The sequence below is a fragment of the Venustampulla echinocandica genome, assembly GCF_003357145.1.
Source record: "Venustampulla echinocandica strain BP 5553 chromosome Unknown scaffold_7, whole genome shotgun sequence".
In the NCBI taxonomy this organism is placed as follows: Eukaryota; Fungi; Ascomycota; class Leotiomycetes; order Helotiales; family Pleuroascaceae; genus Venustampulla; species Venustampulla echinocandica.
In genome coordinates this window covers 923,204-950,840 of record NW_022474212.1, presented here as the reverse complement: position 1 = coordinate 950,840, position 27,637 = coordinate 923,204, and the positions used below count along the sequence as shown (strand labels likewise).

General features: G+C 48.1%; 11 protein-coding genes across 11 annotated transcripts; 5 read left to right on the top strand and 6 right to left on the bottom strand.

Annotated features, from left to right (window-relative positions):
* Positions 1-744: 744 nt before the first annotated feature.
* BP5553_08249 (WSC containing protein) lies at positions 745-1,520 on the bottom strand (the record flags this gene model as incomplete). The annotated part of the gene is made up of 2 exons (XM_032016872.1): positions 745-1,376; positions 1,430-1,520. The coding sequence occupies 2 exons, from the start codon at positions 1,518-1,520 to the stop codon at positions 745-747; spliced, it is 723 nt and encodes a 240-aa protein (XP_031867163.1).
* A 2,894-nt stretch (positions 1,521-4,414) lies between these two features.
* BP5553_08248 (Riboflavin synthase) lies at positions 4,415-6,308 on the bottom strand (the record flags this gene model as incomplete). Its single annotated transcript, XM_032016871.1, has 3 exons — positions 4,415-4,449; positions 4,531-6,074; positions 6,127-6,308. The coding sequence occupies 3 exons, from the start codon at positions 6,306-6,308 to the stop codon at positions 4,415-4,417; spliced, it is 1,761 nt and encodes a 586-aa protein (XP_031867162.1).
* Positions 6,309-9,459: 3,151 nt separating this feature from the next.
* Positions 9,460-10,383, bottom strand: BP5553_08247 (putative ubiquitin conjugating enzyme ubc1; the record flags this gene model as incomplete). The annotated part of the gene is made up of 5 exons (XM_032016870.1): positions 9,460-9,596; positions 9,653-9,836; positions 9,971-10,000; positions 10,120-10,165; positions 10,340-10,383. 5 exons carry the CDS (start codon positions 10,381-10,383, stop codon positions 9,460-9,462), a joined length of 441 nt encoding a protein of 146 aa, XP_031867161.1.
* Positions 10,384-11,335: 952 nt separating this feature from the next.
* On the bottom strand, positions 11,336-12,751 carry BP5553_08246 (Acyl-CoA dehydrogenase NM protein; the record flags this gene model as incomplete). Its single annotated transcript, XM_032016869.1, has 3 exons — positions 11,336-11,382; positions 11,456-12,481; positions 12,541-12,751. The coding sequence occupies 3 exons, from the start codon at positions 12,749-12,751 to the stop codon at positions 11,336-11,338; spliced, it is 1,284 nt and encodes a 427-aa protein (XP_031867160.1).
* Positions 12,752-13,348: 597 nt separating this feature from the next.
* BP5553_08245 (putative DNA repair endonuclease rad2) lies at positions 13,349-14,696 on the top strand (the record flags this gene model as incomplete). The annotated part of the gene is made up of 4 exons (XM_032016868.1): positions 13,349-13,447; positions 13,503-13,507; positions 13,561-14,122; positions 14,175-14,696. 4 exons carry the CDS (start codon positions 13,349-13,351, stop codon positions 14,694-14,696), a joined length of 1,188 nt encoding a protein of 395 aa, XP_031867159.1.
* A 2,422-nt stretch (positions 14,697-17,118) lies between these two features.
* BP5553_08244 (uncharacterized protein) lies at positions 17,119-17,544 on the top strand (the record flags this gene model as incomplete). The annotated part of the gene is made up of 1 exon (XM_032016867.1): positions 17,119-17,544. The coding sequence occupies one exon, from the start codon at positions 17,119-17,121 to the stop codon at positions 17,542-17,544; it is 426 nt and encodes a 141-aa protein (XP_031867158.1).
* A 138-nt stretch (positions 17,545-17,682) lies between these two features.
* On the top strand, positions 17,683-18,291 carry BP5553_08243 (uncharacterized protein; the record flags this gene model as incomplete). The annotated part of the gene is made up of 1 exon (XM_032016866.1): positions 17,683-18,291. The coding sequence occupies one exon, from the start codon at positions 17,683-17,685 to the stop codon at positions 18,289-18,291; it is 609 nt and encodes a 202-aa protein (XP_031867157.1).
* A 1,124-nt stretch (positions 18,292-19,415) lies between these two features.
* BP5553_08242 (uncharacterized protein) lies at positions 19,416-22,013 on the bottom strand (the record flags this gene model as incomplete). The annotated part of the gene is made up of 6 exons (XM_032016865.1): positions 19,416-19,945; positions 20,249-20,608; positions 20,859-21,391; positions 21,441-21,660; positions 21,778-21,851; positions 21,907-22,013. 6 exons carry the CDS (start codon positions 22,011-22,013, stop codon positions 19,416-19,418), a joined length of 1,824 nt encoding a protein of 607 aa, XP_031867156.1.
* A 1,536-nt stretch (positions 22,014-23,549) lies between these two features.
* Positions 23,550-24,144, top strand: BP5553_08241 (uncharacterized protein; the record flags this gene model as incomplete). Its single annotated transcript, XM_032016864.1, has 2 exons — positions 23,550-23,575; positions 23,628-24,144. The coding sequence occupies 2 exons, from the start codon at positions 23,550-23,552 to the stop codon at positions 24,142-24,144; spliced, it is 543 nt and encodes a 180-aa protein (XP_031867155.1).
* Positions 24,145-24,393: 249 nt separating this feature from the next.
* Positions 24,394-24,708, bottom strand: BP5553_08240 (uncharacterized protein; the record flags this gene model as incomplete). The annotated part of the gene is made up of 1 exon (XM_032016863.1): positions 24,394-24,708. The coding sequence occupies one exon, from the start codon at positions 24,706-24,708 to the stop codon at positions 24,394-24,396; it is 315 nt and encodes a 104-aa protein (XP_031867154.1).
* Positions 24,709-25,576: 868 nt separating this feature from the next.
* BP5553_08239 (Metallo-dependent hydrolase) lies at positions 25,577-27,257 on the top strand (the record flags this gene model as incomplete). The annotated part of the gene is made up of 2 exons (XM_032016862.1): positions 25,577-26,143; positions 26,199-27,257. 2 exons carry the CDS (start codon positions 25,577-25,579, stop codon positions 27,255-27,257), a joined length of 1,626 nt encoding a protein of 541 aa, XP_031867153.1.
* Between the last annotated feature and the right edge of the window lie 380 nt (positions 27,258-27,637).

Genomic DNA, 27,637 nt, shown 5'->3' with positions numbered 1-27,637 from the left:
GTGTTCAATTTTGTTGTCGTCAGCAAGTCCACAAATAATCTTAAATTTCTCGATCACAGCCGCAACAGATAGGCTCCTTGCGCCGTTTCGGGACAACAGTTGCCACTCCGTAGATTTCAAAGCAAGTTATATACTTTGGATCTCTGCCTACACAGGCCATATATTATCCACCATATACTGTTTCGTACCAAGTTACTGACCCCTTCCGACCCAGAGCCTCGGGGATTCCAGCTGCAATTTAAGCCCGAAGTCCCGTGGGAGGCTAACCTTCTTGGGTCCGTGGCTGGGAAAGGGGTTTCTCCCCTGAGTCTCTTCTGGTCCTTTTAACCTCCGATGGACGCACCCGCGAAGCCGTTTAATAATGCGTCTGCTTTGCATTATTTTCATATCACCATCGTCACCGATTCGCATTGTCCATCTTTGGTGGGCTAAAACACGAGCAGAGCACAGATATAGCAGTGGCACCTGTAGCTCAAGCTGGGCTGGTAGTACCACCGTTTGCTTACTGCGTGGTGGAACGCTGTTTGTTCGCACAACACCGAGTACACCATGCAAAGGTTGGGGTTGAAATTCTATTCTATTGATACTACTCCTACCTCAGTTAAAAGCCTCCAGACTGGCTTGATTAGGCGTGGCCAAGAAACGAATTTTGAAACCTTTATTTGTCCTTCTCCAAGCTTCCAATTCTTCCTCCGTTCTGCTATCTTTCGTTCCACCCATCTGCAACACTTACCATTAGACTGGCTAAGGTGCAGTGGTCTGGTACAAGTCCAAGCGGTTCCCAGCACCACAGTATTCGGTCGAATTTCCAGCGCAGAGCATTGAACATTCACTATCTGGTGCTACGACAGACCCGCTTGCGCTGAATTGGGTCAGACTTCCGCAATAGCATTCGCCTCCATATTCAACGCCCATGACCTGGAACGAACCCGTCGCGCAGAATGCGGCACATATCTCCACGGTCATGGTAGCATAGTTAACCTCCTCAGCGCCCGACAAGGCTCTGGTGCCGTTCCCCTCTGTGTAGCAGCCAGTTCTGGTGTAGCCACCCGCGGCCGGCACATGGACTGGAGCAGCTGGCGCAGCAGGTGTTGTTGAGTAGACGCTGAGTCTGTTGCCTGCTCCGCAAATCTCAGTTGCACTTCCACCGCAGGGCATGCTGCACTCGGTCTCAGGTGCGGCGACTGCACCTGTGCCAAAGACGTTGGCACACCAGCACTCTCCGCCATATTCCAATCCGAACAGCGTGTATGTCGGCAAGCAAAGACCGGCGCATATTTCGACCGTCATCGTGGTGTAGTTGACACTGTTGTACGCACCCAAGGCCCGTACCCCGGTGCCTTCCGTGTAGCATCCCAGGTAAGAATAGGCTGGTCCTGATAGATCTGTTAGTTCATTGCAGAGTATCTGTTCCCGGGTTTTAACATACCTTGACGGGCAGACAGCGTGGAATCCCTAGCAACGAGGGCAGATGTGGCAGATGCTAATAGTCCGAGGACCAATGTAGAAGACATCGACATTTTGGGGCTCATGGTGCTGTTTTGAGTGGCTGTTTAAGAGATGTACTGGGAATCTGAGATGTATGTCTGACTAGATTTAGTTCTTTTCAGAGACGGGCACCTCAATATATATACTCCAGGGAGCGCTCCGAGATCGATTGACCTTGCCCGACTATCGTACTAGGTTGTCCGGATTAGTGAATATGGTTACATCTTCTGAAGCCACGAAGAAGTCCCGCATCTTGATTATCGGTACATGTACGAAGCATAGACCCCTCAATTGGGACTACTGTGCAGAAACGCTTCTCTCCAATTCCAAAATTTGAACATGGCGCTCAATCGAGAGCCTCAATTCCCCTCTTTCCGGCAGACGTCCGCGCTTGTGGTGCATTCGGACATGCAAGGTCCGATGCAGGTTGTCGGGTTCCTTGGGAAAATATTGGAAGATTGGCAGCTGAACGTGAGGCTTTTGATTTTTAGCTCTTGCTGCAAAAAAAGGCTCCGAAAATAAAACGGGAATGCACCCTGAATTGAGCTTTAATATGCACCCTCAAGGATCTATACAGCTGTAGTGCAACAACGTTCAGGTACTAACGACTTCCCCAATAATTCGCACACCGAGTAAAGTGCACTCAAGTTTGGCTTACAAGCCAATAGTCTCTTTCATGCCGAATAGCGGCTTTAGGATTCTTGCAACCAGCCATGGAATTTGGGAGCTTGTTCAGGCCGTGGGGTGCAGGCACAAACGTGAGGATGGCGCTTTTGAAGGTCCAGACAGCAAAAGTCGAGATATTGCCTATGAGCACCAACCACAATTGCAGGGCAGAAGGCAATAATGCATGCAGCCATATCCTGGCCTACCGCCGGCTCGCCTGCGGGGTATTCTGTGCAGCAGGTCAGATTTGCTCCAGAGGAGGTCGTATTGCGGCTTTCAGGGGCACTGAGTGAGCCACAATGTTGCATTTTGCCGTCTACGCCTCGATTGTACATCGATCTCGAAGGGGACGAGATGCATCTATATCGAAAATCCCATCTGATACTATATACTGTGGCGATTATTTCGATGCGTGCGGGAAAGGGAGTATGGGCACGAAACTATCCTCCATCTAATTCCAGAAATCCAACTACAGTAACAATGTGTCCATAGCTTCCTTTCCTCACCAAGTCGGAACAATAAAATCAAAGTCAAGCCCATCTATACCGCCATTTGCAAAATCTGGGCCACAGATATCAAGCCACTGAAGTCCCGTGGAGATTTACTGGGGCAGTTGCAGTTTCCCTGCAGTGCGATTGGTCTGAATAACCCGGATGACGTGGAACATTGAAACGGGCGTTGCGGCTCATTTTCTCGTTATCAACTCAAGCGTTTGCGGAGGGTTCTCACGACCGTGCAGCGAAACGGGACCTACCGGCAGTCGAAAAGCCGTACCGGGATTTCGAACTACGAACTATTGAGGAGCTGAAATGCTATGGTGACGCGAATATTTTGCTTTGCCTTCAGGTGGCTTGCAGCTCACGAGATATAAATTGCAGTGGGGGTGATTTGGGTCAAATTGTTTTGCCGCCGAGTACCAATGTGGCTTCTGGGAGGTGGTTTTTGGGCGGGGAAATATTGCCCTCATTTCAATAGTCGGGTGCTTTACCTCTCATGGCTTTTTTTTTTCGTGGCTGGAGGATGTTGAATTCGGAAGTCTGGATTCTCTTACCATTGCGGAGCCTCCATTCTCTGCACCGCTTCCCCAGCCTGACGATACTGACTTTTTGCCCTCCCAGTTCTTGAAATTTCACATCCTCCTAGCAGCACTAAGTTATCTAAAAGCTGGGATTCGACTGTCTTCGTCCAGCCCAGATCACACGTACGCTCGAATCCCCTTTTTGTTAACTTGGTATTGCCTGTTGAAATCCAGTCCTCATTACCTCTCCGAAAAGACAGGCGCTAATGGAAGCATCAGAACCTACTACACTTACTGTTTCCATGCTACGGAGCCCGAAGTTATATCCGTGTGGTCCTTTTCAGTTCAAATTTACATGTTCACCTTCTGTGGTTTTAAAATGCCTGAGCGATCACTCCGGACATGCGTTCTCGGCAAGAGTTCCGGAGTTGGAACAGACTCTGAATTGAGAACAGCGCTTTTGATAATGCAAGGGGAATTGGGGTGTTAAACTTGAGAAGGCGTGACCGAATTTTAGATAAGTTTGAAATCTAGGCAGTGTGATTACGATTGCTATCGCCGGAGACGGTCGATGGCCTGTGAGGGGAGCCATTGAAGGATGTGGCATATGAGTCTTGTTTGATACCTAGCTCAGAAACGGGTGTTACCTGAGGAGCGGTTTGCTCAGCGGAATATAACGTTCCCATCCGTCTATTCGGAAGGCCGGCAGATTGCGAGCAAAGACCAAGTGGTGAAATTTTGCCCTCTAGGGAAAGAACTTGGTATTTCTAACCTCGAGTAAATACAGAGTATGGGCGAGGTGTGCAAACGATCTACCGATGTCAGTGCCTTCTATTAAGGAGGAATTTAAGGCGCTGTCCCTCGAATAACATCGTCCAATCCCCGCCATACCTGTATTAGTTTAACAAAAAAGAACTGCTGGAATATAATAAGTTGGAAATCTAAGGGCCCTATATAAGGAGACAATATATGGTGAACGCCATGTAAGAATTGTAATTTGGAAGGTACCTGGGTAAGTATCTATACATATAAATAGACAGAAGTAAAAAGCAGGCGGCCAGCAAACATTTCATCCATGATATGTGTGCGCGCTGCGCGAGGTAGAAAGACACCTCTGATTTCAACAACATCTTTTTCATTTCTTCCTTGAGTGTGTATCTATCCGTATGCCGCCAAAATTTAATGCCATAGCAACGCCAATATGTGTGAATAGTTCGGCTATAGCATATATGTTGAGCCTGTTTAGAAATTTTCTTTACCCCACGCGAACGAGAAACCTGTAATACTCGTTAGCATGTTGCGCGATATGTGGTGGAAGATGGTAGAAGAAATAGAGAGGGAGTTGGGGGAAGACATACCAGGCTCACTATACATATTACACTTCACATGCAGCTGGCTACCCAAGCCCTTCGGCCCACAAAAGAACACTCCGGCCTCCGCAGGCGCATGAATCTTCCTAATGCTCTTGAAAATCATATCCCAGTTCGGTCTTCCAAAATTCGTTGGTGCCCGCAGCCCAGTAATAGCATCACGGTCTGCATTCGCATCGTTGATCATGATATTGGTCGCATCATCAACCTTAATCTTCGCCGTCAAATACGTATGGATTTCAATATGGTTATCCATGTCTTGGGCTTCAATAGCCAGCAACAGTGAGCGGAACCATTCGAAGGAACCAAAATCTCGACAGACCCAGAAGAAGTAGACTTTGCGGAGACGAGTTTTCTTCTGGGGGTAGTTCATTCGGTACCATATTGATTTGAGAATTGAGGCGAAAGGAGTGACACCAATTCCTGCACCGCAAAGCATGGCAATCTCATATTTGAAGACGTCTTCTGAGGCGGAGCCGAAGGGGCCGTCGATGTAGACACGGGGGAGAATTCGCCGGATGGCTGGGTCGACGGTTTCTACTCCGGGAGCGTTTGAGTTGACACCCACGACTTGGGATGCTTCCTTCTTGCCTTCACCTCCACCTCGTGGCTTGTCGATATCGCAGCCTAGAGTTCGGCCTACGGCTTTCGTGAAATCCCCGACCATTCTCACGTGAATAGAGATATAGTCTTCCTCGGGAGCAGAGGTCAGCGTGAAAGGGTGATACTGCCAGACGGAGACCTCAGGGCAGCAAAAGAAGATATACTGCCCTGCCCTAGTCTTGGTGTTTTCTTTCTTGATCTGGATTTCGCAGACGTTGCTAGGATGTTGGACAACCTTGGAGATGTAGGTCTTGTGCTTGCCACGGATCTCTCTTGCAATTCTTTCCATCAGGTAAATATATCCGCCGTACATCCAGTATTGCCAGAATACACCAATGGCCGTCGATCCCACACTGACACAATAAGGCGCGAAATCAGGTTGGATCATGCAGAAAGCACCGTGAATCGACCAGAAGACAAAGAAGACAACGAACATATGATGCGTGTACCAGAAGCGCTCGAAGTTGGCACGACGCATCTTCTCGACGGATGTAGCAACCATGCACATGAGTGCAGTCAGCATTATGTACCCAGTCCATCCAGGGCCGGACACGAAGTTTGCAAGAAGGAAACCTCCAAAGCCAAGGTTGTTCTTTGCTGAGATCTGAGCGAAGTTGTTCCAATGCGCGATGGTGTGGACCCAGGAGAAGAAGACAATTGACCAAGCAGTGGTGATGTGGAAGGTAATATTCTTGTCGAATTGGACAATGCCGTTCAGAGGAGTCTGACGAGCCAAGGAGATGAGCGTCCTGCAGACCGGGAATAGAATCATAGCCACATCAAAATGCAGGGTCAAGGCTGCCGCTCTTGCTGTCGCATATGTAAGACCGAATGTGCTTCGGGCTATGGTGAGATTGTCTTTGATCTGGTAATTCATGAATCCGAAAGCGAAGATCATCATATGGATGCCGGCGAAGATGAAGACGAAACTAGCCATAGGTTAGCCAAACGACTCTCGAAGATTCCCAGAGCGTTACCCACAATCGCCGATATCCTTCATTCACCATCCATCTATCAAACTTCTCTCGCAAATTTAATTCCCTCGGCCGTTCAGCGCTCATCTCTCCCGACATTAACACCCGTGTTAATGGTGGCCATCGCGATCGCTCTGACACCTTGATCGAGCCGGTGCTACTCCTCGAAAAACCCGTATTTGAAGACATCGTTCTATTCGTGCGAGCTCAGGTCGACTCCAACGGCCGGATGAGCCTCTTTTCTCGAAGAGCCCTCCGTCGTGAACTCTGCTCCCTTCCGATTATTGATTTAGATAAATAGATACTTTAAATTAGAACTAGAGCGTTATCATCCAGAGCCTGCTGAGATGACAGAAGCTCGTAAGTGAAAATAGATCTGGTCGTAGAGAGCGTGGATGTTTGAAGGAGCGTGGAGGACGAGGGGCCTGTGAGGGGAGCAGGACAGACGAGGTCAGCGACAATATCTATCAGAAGCCCGGTTTGCAGGCGGATCGGCGGGTGGCGGGTTTGAGGGGAGGAAACCAAGTCAAGGTAGATAGATGAAAGAGCATGTCTAGACGTACCTTTACAAAGTACCTGCCCTGCGGTGACTGCCCGTACTGTTGCGCAATACCAAGCGCAGAGTTAGATATTATCTATGTTATGGAGGGCGTGAAGAAGGAAAGCAGCACCCGGCAATGAGAAAAGCACACCACAGCAGAGCAGAGCAAGAAACGAATGAGAGAGTCGGGATTGTCTGTGTGAACAATACAAAAGAGGAGGAGAAGGGCCTCGTCACGTTCATGCGTGGGACATACGAGAAGGGTGAATGGCCTGATGGGACCCAAGCTCTGGCATCGTGAACGTCTGAGGATCTGAGTAGCCTGCCCGATCCCTCGAGCATTCGTATACCTCGCTCCCTGCGCAACACGGCCCTGGCTGCTTGGGAGAGCACCAAGCCCCGGTCTTGGGCCCGTTGGGGGTCGAAATAAGGACCAGCGGCCATGAATTGGACGCTTTGGAGCCTATGGGGGAAAAGGGGCGAGAGGGTCGTTTGGAGAGATCGGATATAGACCCTTCATCAAGGCGCGAACGGCCGCTTGCGATTGGCTGTGGCGCTGCGTCCAAGGAGCCATTGCGCGCCAATCCGTCAGTGCTGTCGCAATGCTGTTTCGGACGGGGATCGTGCGACAGACTGCAACGCCTCTTGTAACCTTGCGGACGATGGTCTCCAGCGAGTACGAAGCCCGTCTACAGCGTCAGAGCCTCAGATGCGCACGCAAAGCTGCCGTTTTTGCCGCGCGGAGAAGTACCTGTGTACGGAGTATAGTTACTCCAGTACTTCGTAGTAGTAGTTCTACATGTTCCAGCACCCTCAGAGACATTAAAGCAAAACGAACACCCAGGTTAAAGCTTCCTCTTCTACTCGCCAAGTGGCGGCGCCCTCTGCAACACCCCCGGGCCTAGTAGGAGATCTCCTCGGATCCATATCTCGTGTCCTATGTCTTTCGTTGCTATTCGTTCGAGGCCGCCCAAGTTCCGGACTTGAGCAAGTCCAGCCATAGAGCACTTCTAGAACCACCGAGTTGGGATCAGGAAGAGACGAAAATATACCATCTTGGCCTCTGTCTAAAGAGAGAGCAAGCCATCCCAAAATCAGGACAATTACTTACAGAGAAGTACTCTAGACTCCCATCAACAGCCTCCTCTGTATAACCATAGTACTTTTCCCTTACATCCCAATCTTCGCAAAGTCCTCCTACTTCGAACTGAGACTTGCACCACAACCCTTACCCACCTCACCCAATGTCAATTCCCCTCGCTCCAGGTCAAACAGTCAAATCCACATGGCGTCCACCCACCAACCTCCCACTCCCTCAGACAAAACAGAACAGAACAAAACAAAACAAAACAATCTTCCCGCTTACCGGCCCCTTAAACGTGCCTCAAACTCAGATCCACGCCTAATTCCTGCGAGTCCTAATGCCTCCCAGCATATGTCCCGATAATCAGCCCATTTTGCACCTACCCAGGGACTGATCAAACGGCATTCGCGCGGCAACACGTACTGTCTATACCTTTGGTATCTCATCCAATTTCCGATGAGTAGCAATGCTAGAAGGATCAAGGTAGGTGAGTAGATATCTTGGTGGATATTTAGTAGTCAACACTAGTCTCTTGTGTTCCACCAAATATAGAAATGAAACTATGTACGAAATCACGCAAACTTGAAGCTGCACTACGAAAGTACATATGTACTGTATTGTACTAATTGACCTTGTCCAACCCGTCCCGTCCCCCACATCCCACAAGGATAAATATAGAAAATAGAAATGTTAAGGACAAGGAGGGGCGGGCGCTTCCGCAAAACACCCAAGCGCCCCGCGGAGGACTTCATGTCGAGGCATCAGAGCCACTTCCTTCGCATCTGCATGCTCTTCCCGATCGCCACCTACAAGATACCCGGAGGGAAGACATCGATAGACATACAGTGAGCGAATCGGCAGAATCCAACGCCCGCCATGAGGTTTGTATGATATGCGGTATTGCTGAATGTCGTGCAACCCGAGAACTTGGGGAAGAAAAGATCCTGGAGGTGAGAGGGTATATACTAAGAATAAGGACCATCCCTAGAAGCCTGGGCGGCCCAAGTGATTCCGGGCACGAAATCCAATGTTTCTCATTTATATTATACTTACTACGATAAGGAAGATTTCAATGGGAAGAGGGGCGAGAAGAGAAATGGGGTTCTGTTTACACCTAGATGGCCGCTTTGGAAATTAGAAGCGAGAAAATTGAGAAAGAGCAAGTAAAGCTGAATGTGGCAATATTGGGCAGGAAAGAAAGCATCCCTAGGTAGGTACGAATATCTGAAAGTCACAATATAGAGCATACTCCGTAAGCTATGTGGTTCTATCACGACCGTCATGAGATGCCATATGTGCACAATTCCCACAATGACGAAACCACCAAAATATAGTACTAAGAAGTAGTGGGCAGAGAATGTTGTCGCTGCGATAACGGATTTTGGCATTCCAAGAGTTGAGCGGAATACCAACGCGGGGTACAATCAAAAGCGCAAAAACCTTCCCGAGTGCAAATAAACATATATTGCCCTCCCAGCGATGCTATCAAGTCACGAATCATTTCTGCCGCTATTTCACCACCACCACCACCACCACCACCACTACTCTGGCGTGGTCATCCACCAACAAGCGATCAAATCGCCCATCCACACCAGCTGCCATTTGTGACACAAAAACCCAGGGGACCAATTATTCATTGTTGACGCCAGCTAAACCCGTAATTCGCGGGGAGAGAAGAAAAAGTTCAGTCGAGGTCTGGTAGGCTAGATGCATATTTATGAGTATTTACGAGTCCATTCCCGCGCGGTTGCCTCGTATCGGGACCGGTCTGTCTTGTAGACGTGTGCGATTTCGGGGACGAGAGGGTCATCAGGGTTGGGGTCGGTAAGCATGGAGCAGATGGAGAGGAGGACTATCAATTACTATGTCAGTATATGCCAATAAGCGCATGGCTGGCTTGATACATACCTTTCGAGATCGTCAGAGCCGGGGACCATTGATCACGGAGAATATCTAAACAGATCGAGCCGTTGGAGTTGATGTTTGGGTGGTAGATGCGGGTGGTGAAGTTGACCTTGGGTGGCTTAAATGGGTAGTCGGTAGGGAAGTGGATGGCTAAGAAGAAGACTCCTCCTGAATATGGTGAATCCGACTGCAACTCAAGTCAGTATGGTGAATTTTCGTACATGGCGATACTATCGTCAAGATTTCCTTGCGCAGTAATCTGACGCTGGGAACCCAAACATGATATCGAGGCGAGGGTGGAGGCATGAAGAGTAAACTTACAGGACCCATGATGGTAGCTTGCCAGTGGAACTATTGACGGTAACAAGTCAGTATGTATGTCTCTAGCAGAGCGCGGTCGGGTGGCGTGTAGTGGTCTCGCGCATGTGGGAGACCCCAAGGTTCTGGATGAGGGCATCTTGAGCACGTACCAAATCATCTCCGATAGGACCTGCTGAGCATGACGAGGGAGGATCACTAAAAGATGTCAGTCATACACCCTTCCACATATTTCATCTCCAAGGTAAAGGTTAAAGTGAGGGTGAAGGTATTGATGGTGTCGCATGAGACCCCCGCTCAGCCACCCCACTACGGGCGTTTTCTGATTCTGGAGGAGAGGTGTGGCGGTGAACGGGAGTAAGGATAACATACCGGCCTAGGTCTGTGAGCTCCTTGTTGATTCTCTTCAACGCCATTGCGAAGGATGTGTGTTGTGTGTTTTGTTTGGCGGGAGGAGGGGGGTATTGAGGGGCTGCGAAGACGAGTGTCGGGTCTCAAGAGATCTAGAGGCGCAGCAAACAGGAATGAAGTTCTATTCTGTGCTGGGTCGCTGTTAGCCACTAGCATCCGAGAGAGCCGCACACGGAGCGCAACGGGGGAGAGTTGGGCATGCGACGTACCTGGAGTTGGGGTTGAAGATAGAGATCTTCGTGGGCGGGCGACGGAATATTTCAAGGTTGAGGTTAAGGGTGGAGGAGTGCAGGAGTGGTGGAGAGTGGCAGTCGTGAATCGGCGGGTCGACTTATTGCCATGATGGAGCGGCGAATCGGCGCCAAAACCACAGTAGTAATCAGTAGGCGCCGCTCGGTGCAGAGAATTTAGCGAGGAACCCAACCAGGAAGAAGAAAGAAAGAATGCAAGAAAGAAAAGATGACTGAGCGGCATCTCAGCTCTGCCCGCAGCCTGACATGTCTTATCAAAGCAACGCCTCTGCTGAGTCCCTCTATGCCTGTCTTTGCGCTTCGATACGCTTCTCCCATTATTCCGTAATAGCGGCGGCTGTTTTCTCTTTTGCATTGGGCCATTCACCTTATCTGTCGGGCTTCACTCCATGACGTTGGTCTATCGCACTACGGCTACGTAGATACCTTAGGTACCTTGTACCCCTTTCCCCCCAACCTGGATGCTGCCCAACGGGATAATAACATGTTGCTTGGTACTTGGTACTTGTGCAAGAAAATAAAATATATGGCCTCAGCACATTAGTTACCTATACTCGTATACCTATACTCGTATAGTAAGGTAGGTAGATACACATACACGCATATATATCTGTGTGTTTGTCTATACGATCATTTCTTATTGTTAAGTATCTATGTACCTAGAGGTACTTAAGCCCCCCCGATAAGTACCCGTTTTCTTACAGAACTAACAGAATGCTTGGACACCAGTGATGGCTCTGCCCAGAATCAAGCCTTAAGTATCGTGAGTCAGCCTTCGGCAAATACTTCTTCGTTCGTAACAAGGAGGGCTGGGACTTATACTTACTGTGAATGTCACTCTGTCCCTCATATGTCTGGGTCACGTACATATTCGCCACATGTCTTCCAATCGCGTATTCATCGCTTGCAGCATTTCCACCAAAGATTTCTTGCAGCACCCGTGCATTCCATAAGGCACGATCACAATTCTGCCGTTTGATCATACTGATCATTTCTGGTGCCTCCTCGCCCATATCCTTCAGCCGCCCAACTTGGATGGCTGCCAGAGTTCCAAATGCAGCATCAGTGGTTGCGTCCGCTAGCTTCTTCTGGACGAGCTGATATTTTGCGAGGGGATTGCCCTTGAACTGCTTCCTCTCCAAGGCATATGTTCTTGCTCGAGCAATGGCGTCCTCTAAAGCACCGGTTATACCAAACGCAATCCCATACCTGGCGTTGTTCAAGCAGGAAAACGGGCCTCGCAGGCCCTCAACATCGGGAAACATATTTGCTTCTGGTATAGGACATTCGTCTAGGTGGATCATGCCCGTTAGCGAAGCTCGAAGCCCATTCTTGTTTTTGATGGCAGGAGTCTCCAACGTCCCAGGCGGGCATTGGGATCGCTCAACCAAGAAACCTCTAATTTTTCCAGTTTCGTGATATTTCGCCCATACCAGCAGAACATCTGCGATAGGAGAGTTCGTAATCCAGGTCTTGGATCCTGACAAAGAGAGGTACCCCTTCTTAGTTGGGTGTGGCTTCGCAACTGCTTCCATAGCCCCGGGATCACTGCCATGATTTGGCTCAGTAAGACCGAAAGCGCCCAGTAGCTTGCCCTTTGCCATGCTAGGTAAGAATTTGTCTTTGTGTTCTTTTGTGCCAAACATGTCAATGGCTCCCATCACCAGCGAAGATTGAACCGACATTCCAGATCGATAACCACTGTCGACTCGCTCGACTGCCTTGGTGATGAGCCCGGAGGCGACGTTCGAGACCCCCGCGCAGCCGTATCCTTTGATCGTGGCACCAAGCAAGCCGAGCTCGCCCATTTCCTCCAGGATTGTTTTGTCATAATGCTCGTCTCGATAGGCCTCTATTATTCCACCACGTCAGACAGCACACCCAATGCCTTGTGTGGCAGGTTGGACTTACGGAGGACCCTTGGCAGCAATCGCTCCTGACAATATGCCTCTGTTGTTTCTGAAATGGCAATCTCCTCCTCTGTCAAAAGACTCTTTGCATTCAAAGGGTCCTCCCAATTGAATGGTGGAGGGGTAGCAGACGAAGCATACCCCTTACATGCTATTGGGCGAGCAGCAACAGCACAGTGGCTTGCGGTATTTCGGATCAATGGCCTGTACATCTTGAGGCCGCGAATATTAGAATGTCTCTGACTATAAATTTGGCATGATCCGAAATGTAAATATTTTGCTGGTCGAAGGTGGGCTATTGTATACCGACACTCGACCACTTATTCCCGTACGCTCACTGGTAATGATAGCTCCTTAACCCCGCTCTAATTCCCCATTTTATTGCCCTGCGAGTTCCGAGCGCGTCCCTTACTCGTATGAGACATAGCCTCGGTAGGCGTGTTGCATTCTCGTTTATATGCCTAGGCGCGGTGAGGAATGGCTCAGGAAGTTTGGATCCGCAGTGACATATTCTTTGCTAGAAAGAGTAAAGTAGACGAATCAGTACTTTAGCTAATGGCTAAGTTGGCAATCGTTTGAAGAAGTCTTGCCTCGATTCGATGTACTGATGGCAAGGCCTCTGAAGCAAGCCGACATTTACCCGACATGGTGCCGAGTTCGTACTCGTAACCACTCAACGCGAAATCGCGCTTCGTTCGTGACATCGCGTCACCTCACATCGTCAAAAGTATTGAAGCTATCAAGTCGCACATCTTCCCATAGAAACGCCCGCAACGAACAGTTACCGGTGCTCAGCCTCATTTGACAAGATGGGAATCAAGCAGCTGTACCAGGTCATCAAGGATGAATGTCCAGATGCCTACAAAGAGGGCGAGATAAAAAATCAATTCGGCAGGAAGGTTGCGATTGTAAGTGACAGCGTCATGATCTATGGATAATCAATTGACTGACTTTTACTTCCAGGATGCGTATGGGACCACCACTCCCCTAAACTGACGTTAATATGCTGACTCCGTTTTAGCTCTATGAGCATTTACAGCTTCCTGATCGCCGTTCGCTCAGGAGGAGAGATGCTCACAAACGAAGATGGTGAGACAACTTCACATTTAATGGGTATGTTCTACCGCACCCTGCGAATTGTCGACAATGGTATCAAGCCGCTTTACGTATTTGATGGCGCTCCTCCTAAGCTTAAATCTGGCGAGCTGGCGAAACGGTTTCAACGAAAGGCCACCGCAACTGAAGGATTGGAGGAGGCAAAGGAGACTGGTACCGCGGAAGACATCGAGAAGTTCTCACGCCGGACGGTTCGAGTTACAAGGGAACACAATGCGGAATGTCAACGCCTGCTGAAGCTTATGGGTATTCCCTACTTGATCGCCCCCACAGAAGCAGAGGCCCAATGCGCTGTTCTCGCCAGAGCCGGCAAGGTATACGCTGCGGCGAGTGAGGATATGGACACGCTGTGCTTCGACTCTCCCGTATTGTTAAGACATCTTACATTCAGCGAACAGAGAAAGGAACCAATTCAAGAGATCTTTCTGGAAAAGGTTTTGGCTGGTCTGGATATGGATCGGAAGCAGGTCACTGCCCCTGGTCTAGGATAGCTGCTCGCAGAATACTGATACCGTATAGTTTGTCGACCTTTGCATCCTCTTAGGCTGCGACTATCTCGACCCCATTCCTAAAGTCGGTCCTCATACAGCTCTAAAGTTAATCCGCGAATATAAAACCCTCGAGAACTTTGTAGAAGCAGTCCAGAACGACCCAAAATCAAAGTATACCATCCCAGAAGACTGGCCCTTCGCCGACGCCCGCGAGCTCTTCCTCAACCCCGATGTCAGACCAGCCGACGCCCCTGAGTGCGAATTCAAGTGGGAAGCCCCTGACATTGACGGTCTCATCCAATTCCTCGTCACCGACAAAGGATTCTCAGAAGACAGAGTCCGAGCTGGTGCCGCAAGATTGCAGAAGAATCTTAAGACTAGCCAGCAGGCAAGATTGGAAGGATTCTTTAAGCCAATTCCGAAGACGGAGGCCGAGATCAAGAATTTAAAACGGAAGAACGATGAGAAGAATGAGGAGAAGAAGAAGAGGCTGAAGGAGGAGAAAAAGGAGAAGGCGAAGGCGAAGTCTAAGCCTAGAGGCGGGGGATAATGTACTTAGCGGGTATTTATGATTGCTTTCTTTGCTTTGGTTTGAGGTGCATTGGCGAGGCAAGGCTGGATACTATGGAGTTTGAGGGAGGGATTAGGCAATTGCTTACTTATGGACATTCAATCTGTTTTTTGCTAAAGAAAATGGTCAATATTAGACTAGCTAGCACTCAAACAAGTCTAAAAACAGTTATCACTCAAGTTTTACCTTCCTCTAACCCTTTTATGCCGCCATTGTGCCACGCGTTTCAAGAGAACTAAACCACTGCCTAAGGTAGGTAGGTACCTGCCATACTTAAACGGACGTCATGTCGCTAGCGAGGAAAATGTGACAGATGCTCTCTACCGAGTATTCACCGCCCAACCTAGGAGGCATCAATATATAACAAAATAAGCAAAAACCCCATAAAGTGACAGGTGACCAATAGGCGTGTTGGCGGGCTGGGCTTGTTCCTCTGCTATAACAATTAAGTCCTGGGATGACCCTGGATGACCTGTTAGAGATAACTAAAGTCTAAAAAACTGGAGTTCCTTGGTATTTAATCTAGCATTGGATATTTCTTTTGCTATTTTGTTCTTTGATCGCGTTTTTTTATTTTTCTTAGGTGAGCTGCTTTTTTTTATATTCGGATAAGCGATGGCGAGGAGAGTCGTTCGGAAGGTGAATTTTAGACCACGCCAAACACCCAAACACGAAGGGTTTCATGCCAGTACGATCCAATCTAGTCCTGAAGATTTTCTTGCACCGACCGGAGTTATGGTCTTCTTAATGATTAGATTTTGGAGCCTGTCTACTGTTGCTTTTTACTTAGCAACACCCAACCGCAACATTATGTCCTGGACTCTGGATTGAATTTTGTTTGTTACTTCTGAGAGTTGGGGGAAGAAAAGAATGGGAAAATGGGTAAGTTAAAGTAGAAGGGACCCAAAGCAGGTGGGGTCAAAGGTAAGCTTGCCTTTGTAGATGGCTACAAGCAAGTTCGTATTATTGTTACTCGTGTGACCTTACATCTCAGACCTACTATTTGTCTAACGTGGTGGCATTCTCACTTTGTTGCCACGGAAACAGGAGAGTGAAATTGGCGGGTTACAGAGTACTTCCATTTAGTGCCCTGAAAAATCATTTGACTTTGACACGAATATGTGGAATGAGAACGGTCAGTGAATTAAAACTGTGATGCCAGCTAAGTGCCGGGAAAGGTACCATGGCCAATAAGGGCTCGTTCGAGGTTCTCCTTCCCTTAACAAAGGAATTTTGAATTGTCGTAAAAAGGGGATCTTGAAAGCGCAAACGCCGTTCTATGCTAGTCAAACGACCATTGCTGAGAAAACAACAATCTGTCAAAACACCCTATGGTAAGGCTGTCTGCCCCGCTGCCCCGCTGTCTAACATTTATCTATCTAGGAAAGTAGAGAAATTCGTATTCAAAGTGTAGCCGGGCAGGGGACGATCCTATTAATGTTGGTCTGCAAAACTGAACAAGAATCAAGAAGGAGGGTAAGCGAAAATGGTTCGAAGAGAAGGGAAGACTCTGGCGGTTGACGGTTGTCGAACTATTGAGAAGTAGCTCGGAAATGCTTTAACAAGAGGCTTCCTACCGCCGAGACATAATGTAGTCATGGACAAACTGTGGAAAATATCTGGGTGTGATTTCGCTGGTGCTAGGTAGACAACGATGGTTAGCTGGCATCATATTGTTTGGAGGCCTAGACGTACCACGTCCTCAAAATATCAGAACTTCCGCCAGAGTTGGTCCCAAGGGTTTTGACCCTTCGGTTCCGGCTTTAGCTTTGGTTCCCGGAACTCTCACCAGAGTAGATAGGGTCTATCATGCCTACGATAGATCGTTATATTCTCAGGATTATGTGCCACGTTTGGTGGAAACCCACAGTAGATGTGAGCATTCTCTTAAGCCTCCACCCTTCAAATAGACCAATCACATGGAAATCATCCGGTACAATTTCGCCGGACCTGCCGCCATTTCTGGCTTCCTTGTGACAACTCCCTCTATTGTCATTATTTAGCTATGCTGATGCTTTGCCGCGGGCACTAAGAGAGCATGGGCGGATATATACCGTATTTCGCAGTGTGTACGGGCGGAAAAGTAGCAAATGAGATGTTGACAGTATAATTTTGATAGGTCAAAGATTCGCCAAACAAAAACACACAAGTTACAGACTTTCCTGCATTGCTTTAGTAACTTACATTTTGGAGTTCAATCCCTCCAAGTGTTGGTATCCCCCACAGCCAATACCAATATCTCAGAGACAGGCACGTGTTCCCACTTATTAAGTAGGGTGTGAATCATCCGTCACTCTTTCTAGACGACAATCCATTCTTTTCCCCTCTTCTTGAAACCTGGGGTTTTATTCCTCGCACAGCTCAACCTCATTTCAACTTCAACGTCAATCAAGACAACAGCATGTCACTTGAACCCGAGCCGCTACGCTTAGAAGGACAAGAAATGGAGGGAGAGAAATTGGAATCTTCCCAAGCAAAACTGGCTGATAGCTTGGAAAAGCCTAGCTTTACTGACGAGGAAATCTATGAGCTGGTGGATGATGCTGAGCGAGACGAGGGGCCAGAGCCTAGAGTAGAGAAGTTCAAGGCCTTATTCTGCCCAGCAAGCATCATTGGTGTCGAGAATATAGAGGGATACCGACCAGGGGGCTACCATCTCGTTCATATTGGGGATAGATGGTGCGATGATCGCTTCGAGGTTATTCATAAGCTTGGCCATGGAGCATGCTCAACTGTCTGGTTAGCTCGAGATTCCAAGAAGCAAACCAACCTCGCCATCAAGGTCCTTATAGCAAAAGCATCCGAAGATGGCAACTCCACGGAATGAGATATCCTAGAGCCTGTCACACGACATGGAGGCGACCACCCAGCCAAGAAATTCATCAGTATTCCTCAGGAGAAGTTCTATATTTCTAGTCCGAATAGCACTCACTTGTGTCTCGTATCTGACGCTGTGGGCCCCAACATGAGGCAGCTCAGGAAAGACGACATTAGTCTTGAAGTTGTAGAAATACAACGTATCGCCCACCAACTTACAAGCGTTCTATATCTTCTCCACTCCAGCGCTGTCTCAATAGCGCACGGCGACCTCTACATCGACATCATCGTTCTCGAAATATCAAACGTCGATTCCCTCTCCGCTATCGAAATGTTTGAAATGTTTGGCCACCCTGAATATGGGAACATATGCACGGCCACAGGAGACTGTCCTTCATCACCATCAGCACCAAGATATATCGTTCAGCCTGCAGATCTTGGTAAAGTGTTCTCATGGCGCACGGGGAATATCAAGGTCATTGATTTCGGACAGTCCTTCCGCCTTAACAATCTACCCCCAGCACTAGGAACGCCTGCCCACTACTGCTCTCCGGAGTTGCTTGTTCATAACATGGCTGGTAAGCCATCCGACACTTGGACGCTTGCTTGTTGCATATTCGAGATACGTATGGGGGAAGATCTGTTCGACGGATTAGGATATGATGACGAGACCTTACATCAAAGGGTGGAATTGTTAGGACCTATGGACGACTCACTGATGTATGTTAAGCTTTATGGATTCAGTGGTTCGCGATGAGGAGATGTCGTTGAAGGCACAAATTCTTAATCGTGCGCGTCAAGAAGCCGCACAGCTTAAGGAAGACGCCGCCCTAAGTTCGCAGGGAGCACAGATAATGGGCAGAATACAGGGAGAAATAAGGCAGAATTTTTTTGGGGGCAATCTGATGGCATGGATACAGTCCTGTCGTTGGTGCACCTTTTATTCCCGTCTTAGTGAATGGACACGCTCATCTATTCGGCCACAATTGAGAGGACTCAGCCGACTCTACCATAAAACAGAATCTGATGATGGCAGCATCGAGCCGGGAAAAATTAAGCTAGCCGACCACTTGGAGGAAACGGAAAGGTGTGATATATTTCAACATCCGGAGCTGGAGGCGCTGTATGATCTGCTTAGCAACATCTTGACATATGATGTCAAGGAGCGTTGGAGCGCAGAATAGATGCTTAAGCACCCTTGGTATACTACAAGTTCTTAGTATCACATCTCGGAATTGGGTCAGACAAGAGGCTACTTATTCGCCGTAGCCTATGATATGTGCTGTCGCCCGGTTTGGCTTCAGAATTTTCAAGGGTAATCCATTTAAGGGCCTTGGAATTTCTTCCAAAGGAACAGTATTGTTGCCTACAGCGAAATTTTAGTGATATTTTGATATGTTTCTCAAGATGCTTCCACAAAATGATATAGGTTGTCAGGAATCCGTGATATGTGCCCCAGAAAGAACGTGAGAATATCTGAATTTAATAATAGAAATAAAATAAAAGTAGTTACTTTCTTTATATCCTAACTTCCTACTTTTCAATTCTATCTTTAATTATAGTTTTTCTTTAAATAAGTATAATTTACCTTCGAAAATAAGTGTAGCCCCTTGGTTTTTCACCGCTTGACTCTGCTGCCTAACTAAATAAATAGGTGGAGGGCTGCACCCACCGCGGCATTATAGTTAGGGAATCACGATTCAGTAGTAGACACTCGCATTGTTATAAGATTAATCTCTAACTCCTAAAATACAAGAGCAACCCCCCCCTTTAAAGGTCGGAATACCTCGGGTGTAGCCGACGCCTAACGTCCCGTGATCCGCTCCTGATAAGTTCTATCTCCTTCCCGACGTATAAGAGAGCTAACCTCTAAACTTCTCATCAGTACTCGTCCCAACGGTCGAAATAAGATGACAAAAAGCTTGTCCTGTCCCAATCTTCCAGATTTGAGAAGTAATATGCAGAAGCTTCCTCGACACGTAAACATACAACATCATCAGAGCGGTAAAAAATCCCACATCTACAGAAAACGTTCATCATTTTGTTGGATACTAGCCCAATCTGCAGCTCAGTCTCTGTCTCTAAGCTTTTAAGCACCGACAATAGGTTGAAGTTCTCAGAGATCCAGGGGTCTCCTTCCTCGATTCGACGATATGTGACCAATTCTGTTTGCACCGCCGCACACAAAGTCGCCAAGTACTTGTTCTTGCGGAAGTAGTTGCGCTGGTAAGACGATTCCAAGTGTTCGGGGCACATAGCGGGTAGATTGTACCCATGCTCTTCCTCGTAATAGCGCTCTTCAGACTCTTCCTCATCATCCTCATGATTCTCAGCCTCTTCGTCATCCACCCTCATGATTTTCTTCGCCAATATTGTCCTCCTCAATGCCTTCAATAATGTCGGTGTAAATGCTGCGAAAGCCGTCCGCGGTCCTCCTTAACACAGCCTCAGGATTCGCCCGCGCTTCTCGGGGCTTCCACTCTTGCTGAGAAAGTCGAAGCACATGGCAGAAACCACCCATCCAGTCCTGCGAGCTTGGCCCCATTTGCATATCATGCTCTCTGGAACTCTTTGGGCCAGCTCCAATGGATCAAGCTGCGAGTGGCTACACTCCTGACTATAGTCATCGTTCAGGAGTGCCTTTAACGAGATTTCCGCTGTGAGCAAAGGGTTTGTACCTCTACCAAATAGACAGAGTAAGCATGCAATCATACCAAACCGATTTTCTCCGTCAATCCCCAACTCCGCTAGATACACTGCCGTGACGACCAAAGTATGAAGAGGCTTAAGTTGCATTTTGAGTCCGCAGGTTTCATTGCCGCACCTCTTAAGAAAAATCCCGCTAGGTGTATTGATATCAGGGGCCCAATGGGGTTTAAAGAGAGTTCCAATGCAGTGTGTGATGACTTGGGCAGATGTATGGCAGAACATGTGTTTCCAGGTTTGCGATATCGTGGGGCTACCAGAGGCTTGTAGTTGCCGGATGCAATCTGAGTCGGCGTCGAATCGGCCACAAATATCTACTTCTTCTCCCGAGAATCGAGTTTCTTTCTTGAATGCCTCGTCGACCATTCCTGGAGTACAGGAAGTATGTGCCTTCAGAATTGCAATCATCAAATTATCAAGAACAGTGTGATTCAGGTGATTCACGTAGAGCTTGCGAATAGAGGCTTCCCCAGTAGGCATTCCCCGACAATGACATCGAAGATTTCACAACATGATTTTGCCCCATTTAAATAGCTTGCAGCAAGATGTAAAGGGTAAAAGTCATCCAAGTGAACTTTCGAAATTGCCGTATCATGTCATTCACGAGAACGACGTTACGTGCCATGATGCTAAAACCAAAGGCTTCTACCAATAGTTGTCCCGGCGATCTCTTCATCGCTTTAATTATCTGGTTGGTGTTGATTGGAAGATCCGTGATCTCACCATTACTGAAGTCGTTACTTTCGATATTCTTCTTCAGCAAATCAGCAAAACCAGAGATAATTTGTTGCCGAGGCCAAGGTTTCCAGCCTCCCTCGTCGCCCAGGTCAATAACTTCATCATTTGATGCTATAGGGGAATTCTGTATGTCGTATTCTATTTCACAAACATGGATACTCCATCTGCACTTGGAATCCGGGTTGGAGATGTTGGCACCTTGGCTGACCCTTTGTCTGGGGCTTTGGTGAGACGACTGAGAATAAGGAGAACCCACCATCGGGCCGCCAGGGGTATCAACCGAGTTCTGGGAAGATCCTTGAACGAATCGTTCGAAATTGAGATTGCTGGAATCCCACACGCGTGGCCCGCGACCCCAAGTCCTCGCGGTTCGGAACGCAAATAGCCAGAGGTGTAACCAGTCAGTGGTAACACTTCCCACCATTAGCAAAATAAACAGACGACCGCAAAGGCCCAACGCACGTTTGTTCTTGTACACTCATCCTATTCACGAGAGCCATATGTTCTTTTCCAATGAAAGTGTGCACCCTGCTGAGTTTTAGACTATCCTGACCAAGTAACATCATGCTGGAATGACCATTATTTGAATTCGAATTGGTAAGAGGCGATGGAGCCTGTTTCGGCGATGGCGCTGTCTTTGGGGTACAGACTTCAACGCCACTCATTGGGGTTCCTTCAGCGTCTGGTAAACCAAAGAATCAGTATCATGGTTAAGTAGATGTAAAGGTATTTTCTAAATCTCGAAAGCTACAGAAGTCGCAGAGCATTGGAGGATACCATGCAAAGAAACAGCACTTACAAGGCGAGACATGTTCTGTGGCCTTCGATTTCAAGAATCGCACCACAGCAGCAGGAATACTCCAGTTCATAAACCTGTTGACAAAAAGTTACAATTTATGGGAGCACGAGCCCAAAGATTTCCACTTACAGGCGATTCCCGCATTGTAGAGCATGCCCTGACAAGTTCTCGATCCCGATAGCCCTGTGGCCTACGCCTTGCCCAAGGGCAAGTTGTTGTCTCCTTGATTCTTTCATGTACCTTCGATGTTCTTGTCTTCAATTTCTCGTCCATGGTATAACACCACTGAGCATTTTCCCTTTCGCGCCCGAGTCTCCAAGTCCCGTAGAATCTTGACTTTCTTCTTCGTGGGAAGGGCCTTTACCATATTCCATTTTTTAAATTGACTTTTATATTGGTTTTCCCTGAAAACAACAGGTTAGAGCGATGCTTCTTGAATTCCTTTGGGTACTTAGGGATAAAAGGCGTGGAAAGGTACTAACGATGCATAGAATTTGTAGTCTCTTTTTATTATCTCGACGATATCTTTCGCTGTTTTGTTCTCGACGATGTATAATCGATGCATGACCCCCTTCAGAAGCTCCCATCTCTGGGCGTAAGGTGCGGTTAAGTGCGATGGTGGGACGTCCGCCATATTCTCTATCGATTTTTCCCAATGTTTAGCTCAAACTGAGCAAGAGAAGGTGTGAGGACTGCTTTAGGAGAGAATCAACATTTATAGAACGATGGGAACGAGACTCGAGCTTGTCCTGAAATAGGCACAGCCTTGCACTAATGCTTACTCAATACAAATCGGGCGTTCTCAATGTCGGAGGCGGTGAACACAAGTCCGTTGAAGCCAGGCTTGACAAAAGTCATCCAACCAACCATAGATACTCGGATGTAGGCCAATACGCAAATACCGATGACAGTCTTGTCTCACGAAGGCGGGAGCTTGCCGAGTTGAGGCAGATCCAGAAGTGCATACATGGGCAGGAACAAAAGTATTCTGACCAATCCAGGACATTGCCGACTCCACCCAGAAGCGCAAGTGCCCAACTTTTCAACCCGCAACACATGTACATAGAGAATGCCACATATCCTAAAGTATTCCCCATTTTGTTGCAGAGAACTTGAAGACAAAAGTCATCTATCCAATAGATCACGTCCCTCACTGCTCCGCTCTCTCATCCTAGACGGCACCTCGACCAGGACTACACCCAAAGAGGTATAATATACTTGGACTAGCTTGAAGGTAAACGAACTCGTCAATATAATGGGCACCGGTGTCCAGACTGTATGAAAAGCTGGTCAAATAGGCGTCGCTCTCTTGTGTGCTTTCCTGCTTGTGACGAGCACTGAATCCCTTATTTGAAGGAGACAAAAGCTTTCTGACCAAGGAGAAGCTCGAGAGATTGAGGTATCTCAGGCGTTGGAGCATTCGGAAAGGCAACCGAGTCTACATAGCTATGTTAGCATGCTAGTGTGACCGGTAAGATGATCCCTTGACTTGCTGAGCTGTTCAAATTTCTCTTTGGACCGGCAACTCAGAGTTAACTTTGGTCTTACTGCTTTTCCAATTCTTTCACTATACATAAAAGCGAGTTCCTCGGTCGCGCGCATCCAGATATATATATTGTCCCTACGGTTGACATTGGGATTTCAAGCCTTTCTTCAGTCCTTTCATAACTTATCCATTTCCAAACTTGGCCTTCCTATATTTCCAATATACTTTTGTGTTCCGAGGATCAGCTTTTGTAGTAAGCAAAGGAGTTCCAACGCTTACTCTTCAGATGTCTGCAACACACGCTGCCACGAGGTGAGTGTCATCCTCTCGCAATAACATTATTTTGTGCTGAAACAAAGTTAAGTTCTTCACTTATCAAGAAGGACTCGAACACTCCCTCTCCAATCTCAGCTCAACAACCACCGCAGTCCACGGCCCGCTCTGCAAAGAAGGTCCAACCTGCCACCGATACCACACACGCCACACAGCTCTCACTACTATCTAACCATTCCCCACCCCACGTATCAGGACAAAACTCAGCGTGTCTTACAGAGGACAAGCAGCACGACAAAGCGTTTGATCCTTTGCAAATGCCCTACGAAGAAGTCAACAACCTACGCTTCATAGGGAGTTGGATTGGGCCTCAAGAAGAACTTCAACTTCGTCAATACTCGTCGAATGTATACCACAGAGATATATATCACGCCCCAGATCTTGTCTACGCAGAGCATCACACATCTTCTTTCAGATCGGAACTTCCACCATATGAACATTGGCTGGTGGCTGATGTGCACGACAGAGGAACATCTGCGGTACAGGTCGAACAACACTTATCTGTGCAAGAGTCTATCCGGGGCCAATTCTACTCCACTCCAAATTGATACTTCGTTGGGTGTGACCCAGAGTAGTGGGGACTCGTGGATTGGATGTACCGCACCATATTCGAAAGTGAACAGACCAAAAGAAAACCTTTATTGTGTCCGGAGTATTATGGGATGGGTCTTTTTGTATCATCTTTGTTTATTGCATGGTGTCTATGAAGATGCAGTAGCGAGAAGTAATGGTAAAGGCGAGATGCGTTCTTCTAATCAAATGCCATGGTACATACAGACTTTAAACTTCTCATCCGCTCATTTTGATACCAAGCTAATCTGCTCGATATCCGACATCCCCGCAGCCTCCCTTTTCACATCGTGTTGTTGAGGCCGTCGGGAAGCAGGCCGACCTTGATGCTGCGAAGAGACATTGGGGTTCTGGACAACCTTCTGCACACCAGGCCGCCGTAAAGTCGATTGCGCCAAATGTGAGACCAAGGCAAACTCTACTGTAGAGTAACATGTCACGAAGCCCGTGCGAGCTTGCCCCAAGAAATCTGATCCAATCTGAAACTGATCCACCAACCCCGGTGCTGCAATCTCACCCTCCATAGCCTGTGCTTCACTCATCCGCGCTACTGGGCCCTGAATTGCTTATCCATACCACCAGGGCCGTCGCTAGCTCTAACACTTCACTCCTCCGCGGCACCTTGGCCTTTAGCTCTGGCACGTCTACCCTACCTACCTAGGTACCTTATGTGCCGGTATTGTGGTGCTAGTACTGAATTTACGGATTGTTGTTCTAGCCCCGATGGTAGCGTGAAAACATGTCCTGCCCCGTCGAATTGCCACTTCCAATACTTCCCGAACATGCCGCATGACAGCTGCCATCGCTGTGTCTTCAACAGCAGCACGACGTACGCCTTGGATCCCACGGAAGCTCTATTGTCCGATGAGAACGCCACTGCCGCTTCATTGCCGGCGCCCCAAAGGGTCACAAGGGACTTGGAGCGCTGGTCTGCAAGCCGGTGGTCTGCACTACAGAGCGGATATGGGCTAGGCCTGAATTGTGAGGCTTCAAAACCTTAGATGGGCATCTATGAGGACTTAGTAGGTCTAGGCCCCTGTTAGCGGTTTGATAGCGATAAGCCGCTATCTGGCGGGCTGTTCCGCCATTGGGCTTGTGGAGGATTCAGATACAAGCGGGACGCACCCCGCCATGCCCGTTTTCTCGTTTCTTTTGTTTTGCCAACGTTTCTTTTTGCGCCGAACTCTCCTTTCCACTCAAACACCACAAAGAGAACGAAGCCGAACTCCTCTTGAGGCCTTATTAGCTTTGTCCTTGGCAAAATCCCCTATCGCTCCCCAAGTGCTCCGATGAGAAGATTTTGCACCCAGTATATGCGCTTAGTCCTGGAGATCCGTTCATTCCGCTCGTTGAATCTTTCAATCTTCGTCGACACCTAAACTCCTTGAATAGCTCATAACAGTTGCCACAATGATAGTCAACAACCTTTCCAACAACTTTCCTTACCCAAAGCCCCTTCATACTCCAACATCCGAGTCAGGTACCCCTGTTGTCGTGCTGGTCTCGTCTCGAGCTGTCATCTTCGATGAGGACGGCAACTTAATTGTTTCACCGGCAACCCTCACGCTATCTCCGCAAACTGGAAAGATCATATCCATTGTCCCTTCAATAGTACCACCGACAAGCTTTCCCCAATATACTACATATATAGACCATACGCCAAATTTGCTTTTACCTGGCCTGGTCGACGCTCACGTGCACTTGAACGAACCTGGACGGACAGAATGGGAAGGCTTCTATACTGGAACCCGCGCTGCGGCTTCAGGCGGTGTAACAACCGTTATTGATATGCCATTAAATGCTATTCCACCCACCACAACCGTGAATGGTCTGAAGGAGAAGATCAAAGCAGCTGAAGGGCAATGCTGGGTGGACACTGGCTTTTACGGTGGCATAGTTCCGGGAAATGCTGCCGAATTGCTACCGCTAGTCGAGGCAGGTGTACGCGGATTCAAGGGTTTCTTGATAGAGAGCGGCGTATGTGCTTCAATTATCCGCTAAAGAAACGTTTACTAACGTTTACAATGAGTAGGTTGACGAGTTCCCTGCCGTATCTTCATCTGATGTAGCACTCGCGATGAAGGCTCTGGCATCGACAAGAACAACATTAATGTTCCATGCAGAGATGATTCCTCCGATAGCGGCGTCCGTTGGGGACGATGTTCAGATATCCCTCCCACCAGTCACGCCGGCCGGCGCCCTCACATCATATGACACATTCCTCCTGTCACGCCCACCTGCCTTCGAAACTTATGCGATCGAGCAGATTCTATCCCTAGCACACCTCGCGCCTGAACTCCAATTACATGTCGTTCACTTATCAGCTATTGAGGCGATTCCTCTACTACGACAGGCACGTGACCGGGGTGTTAAAATCACAGCAGAAACATGCTTCCACTACCTGGCACTCGCATCCGAGGAAGTAGCCGACGGTGACACGAGGCACAAATGTTGCCCTCCGATCCGGAACTCGGTCAACCGCGATGGCCTCTGGTCTGAGATCTCATCTCCAAATTCAGTCATCCAAACAGTGGTCTCGGACCATAGCCCATGTACACCTGAACTCAAACTGCTCCCTGAGAGCTTAAGCCATGGATGCGGCTCCTCCGGCCCTCACGGATCTGTAAAGGGTGTGAACGGCGAGGTGATGACAAAGGAAGAATCCGAAGAAAAGGAACGAGGCGATTTCTTCGCATCCTGGGGTGGTATATCATCCGTGGGCTTGGGGCTTCCAATCCTATGGACTGAAGCCAAGTCGCGCTCCTCTCAGCTCAGCATCCTCGACGTGGTACGTCTGTGCGCTATTAACACCGCCTCGCAAGTAGGATTGAGCCATAAGAAGGGTGCCTTGAGACCTGGTATGGATGCAGACGTCTGCGTGTTTGATGATGAGGGCGAATTTGTGGTGGGGAGGGAACAAATGCTATTTAGGAATAAAGTTAGCCCCTACCAAGGGAGGAAGATGACGGGCGTGGTGAAGGAGACGTGGGTGAGAGGCCTGAAGGTCTTTGAGAGGAATGGTGTGAACGGGGGTTTCGTTGGGAAGGAAGGCAAGCCCATAGGTGAGCTAGTGTTAGAGAAAAGATCTTGATATTTATATCTAGGGAGTTGGGCAGGCTTTGGGGGAGTTCAAGTGCCATGCATTTTACTTCAGGAGATCATGTGTTATAATGGAAGTATGACATGTAGGGTATTATTCTAGTTTAATAGTCTATTTCTAGTAACGTAGTATCTGAAATGTTCATAAATCCTTTGCTATATGTGTAACATTTTGTGTCTTTTACATAGCAAGAACTGCTCTCTAATTTTGTCTCAATGTTAATTCTCCGCAAATTAAATTTCAACAAACATGTACCCCCTTATGCAATTATCCTGCAAGTTGGCTACTTTTATTAACAAGCTCCCTGTGCTATTTACACAAAATAAGATAAGAAGTGAGGCGAATCATTTCCCAACCAGGAAATGTGCAGC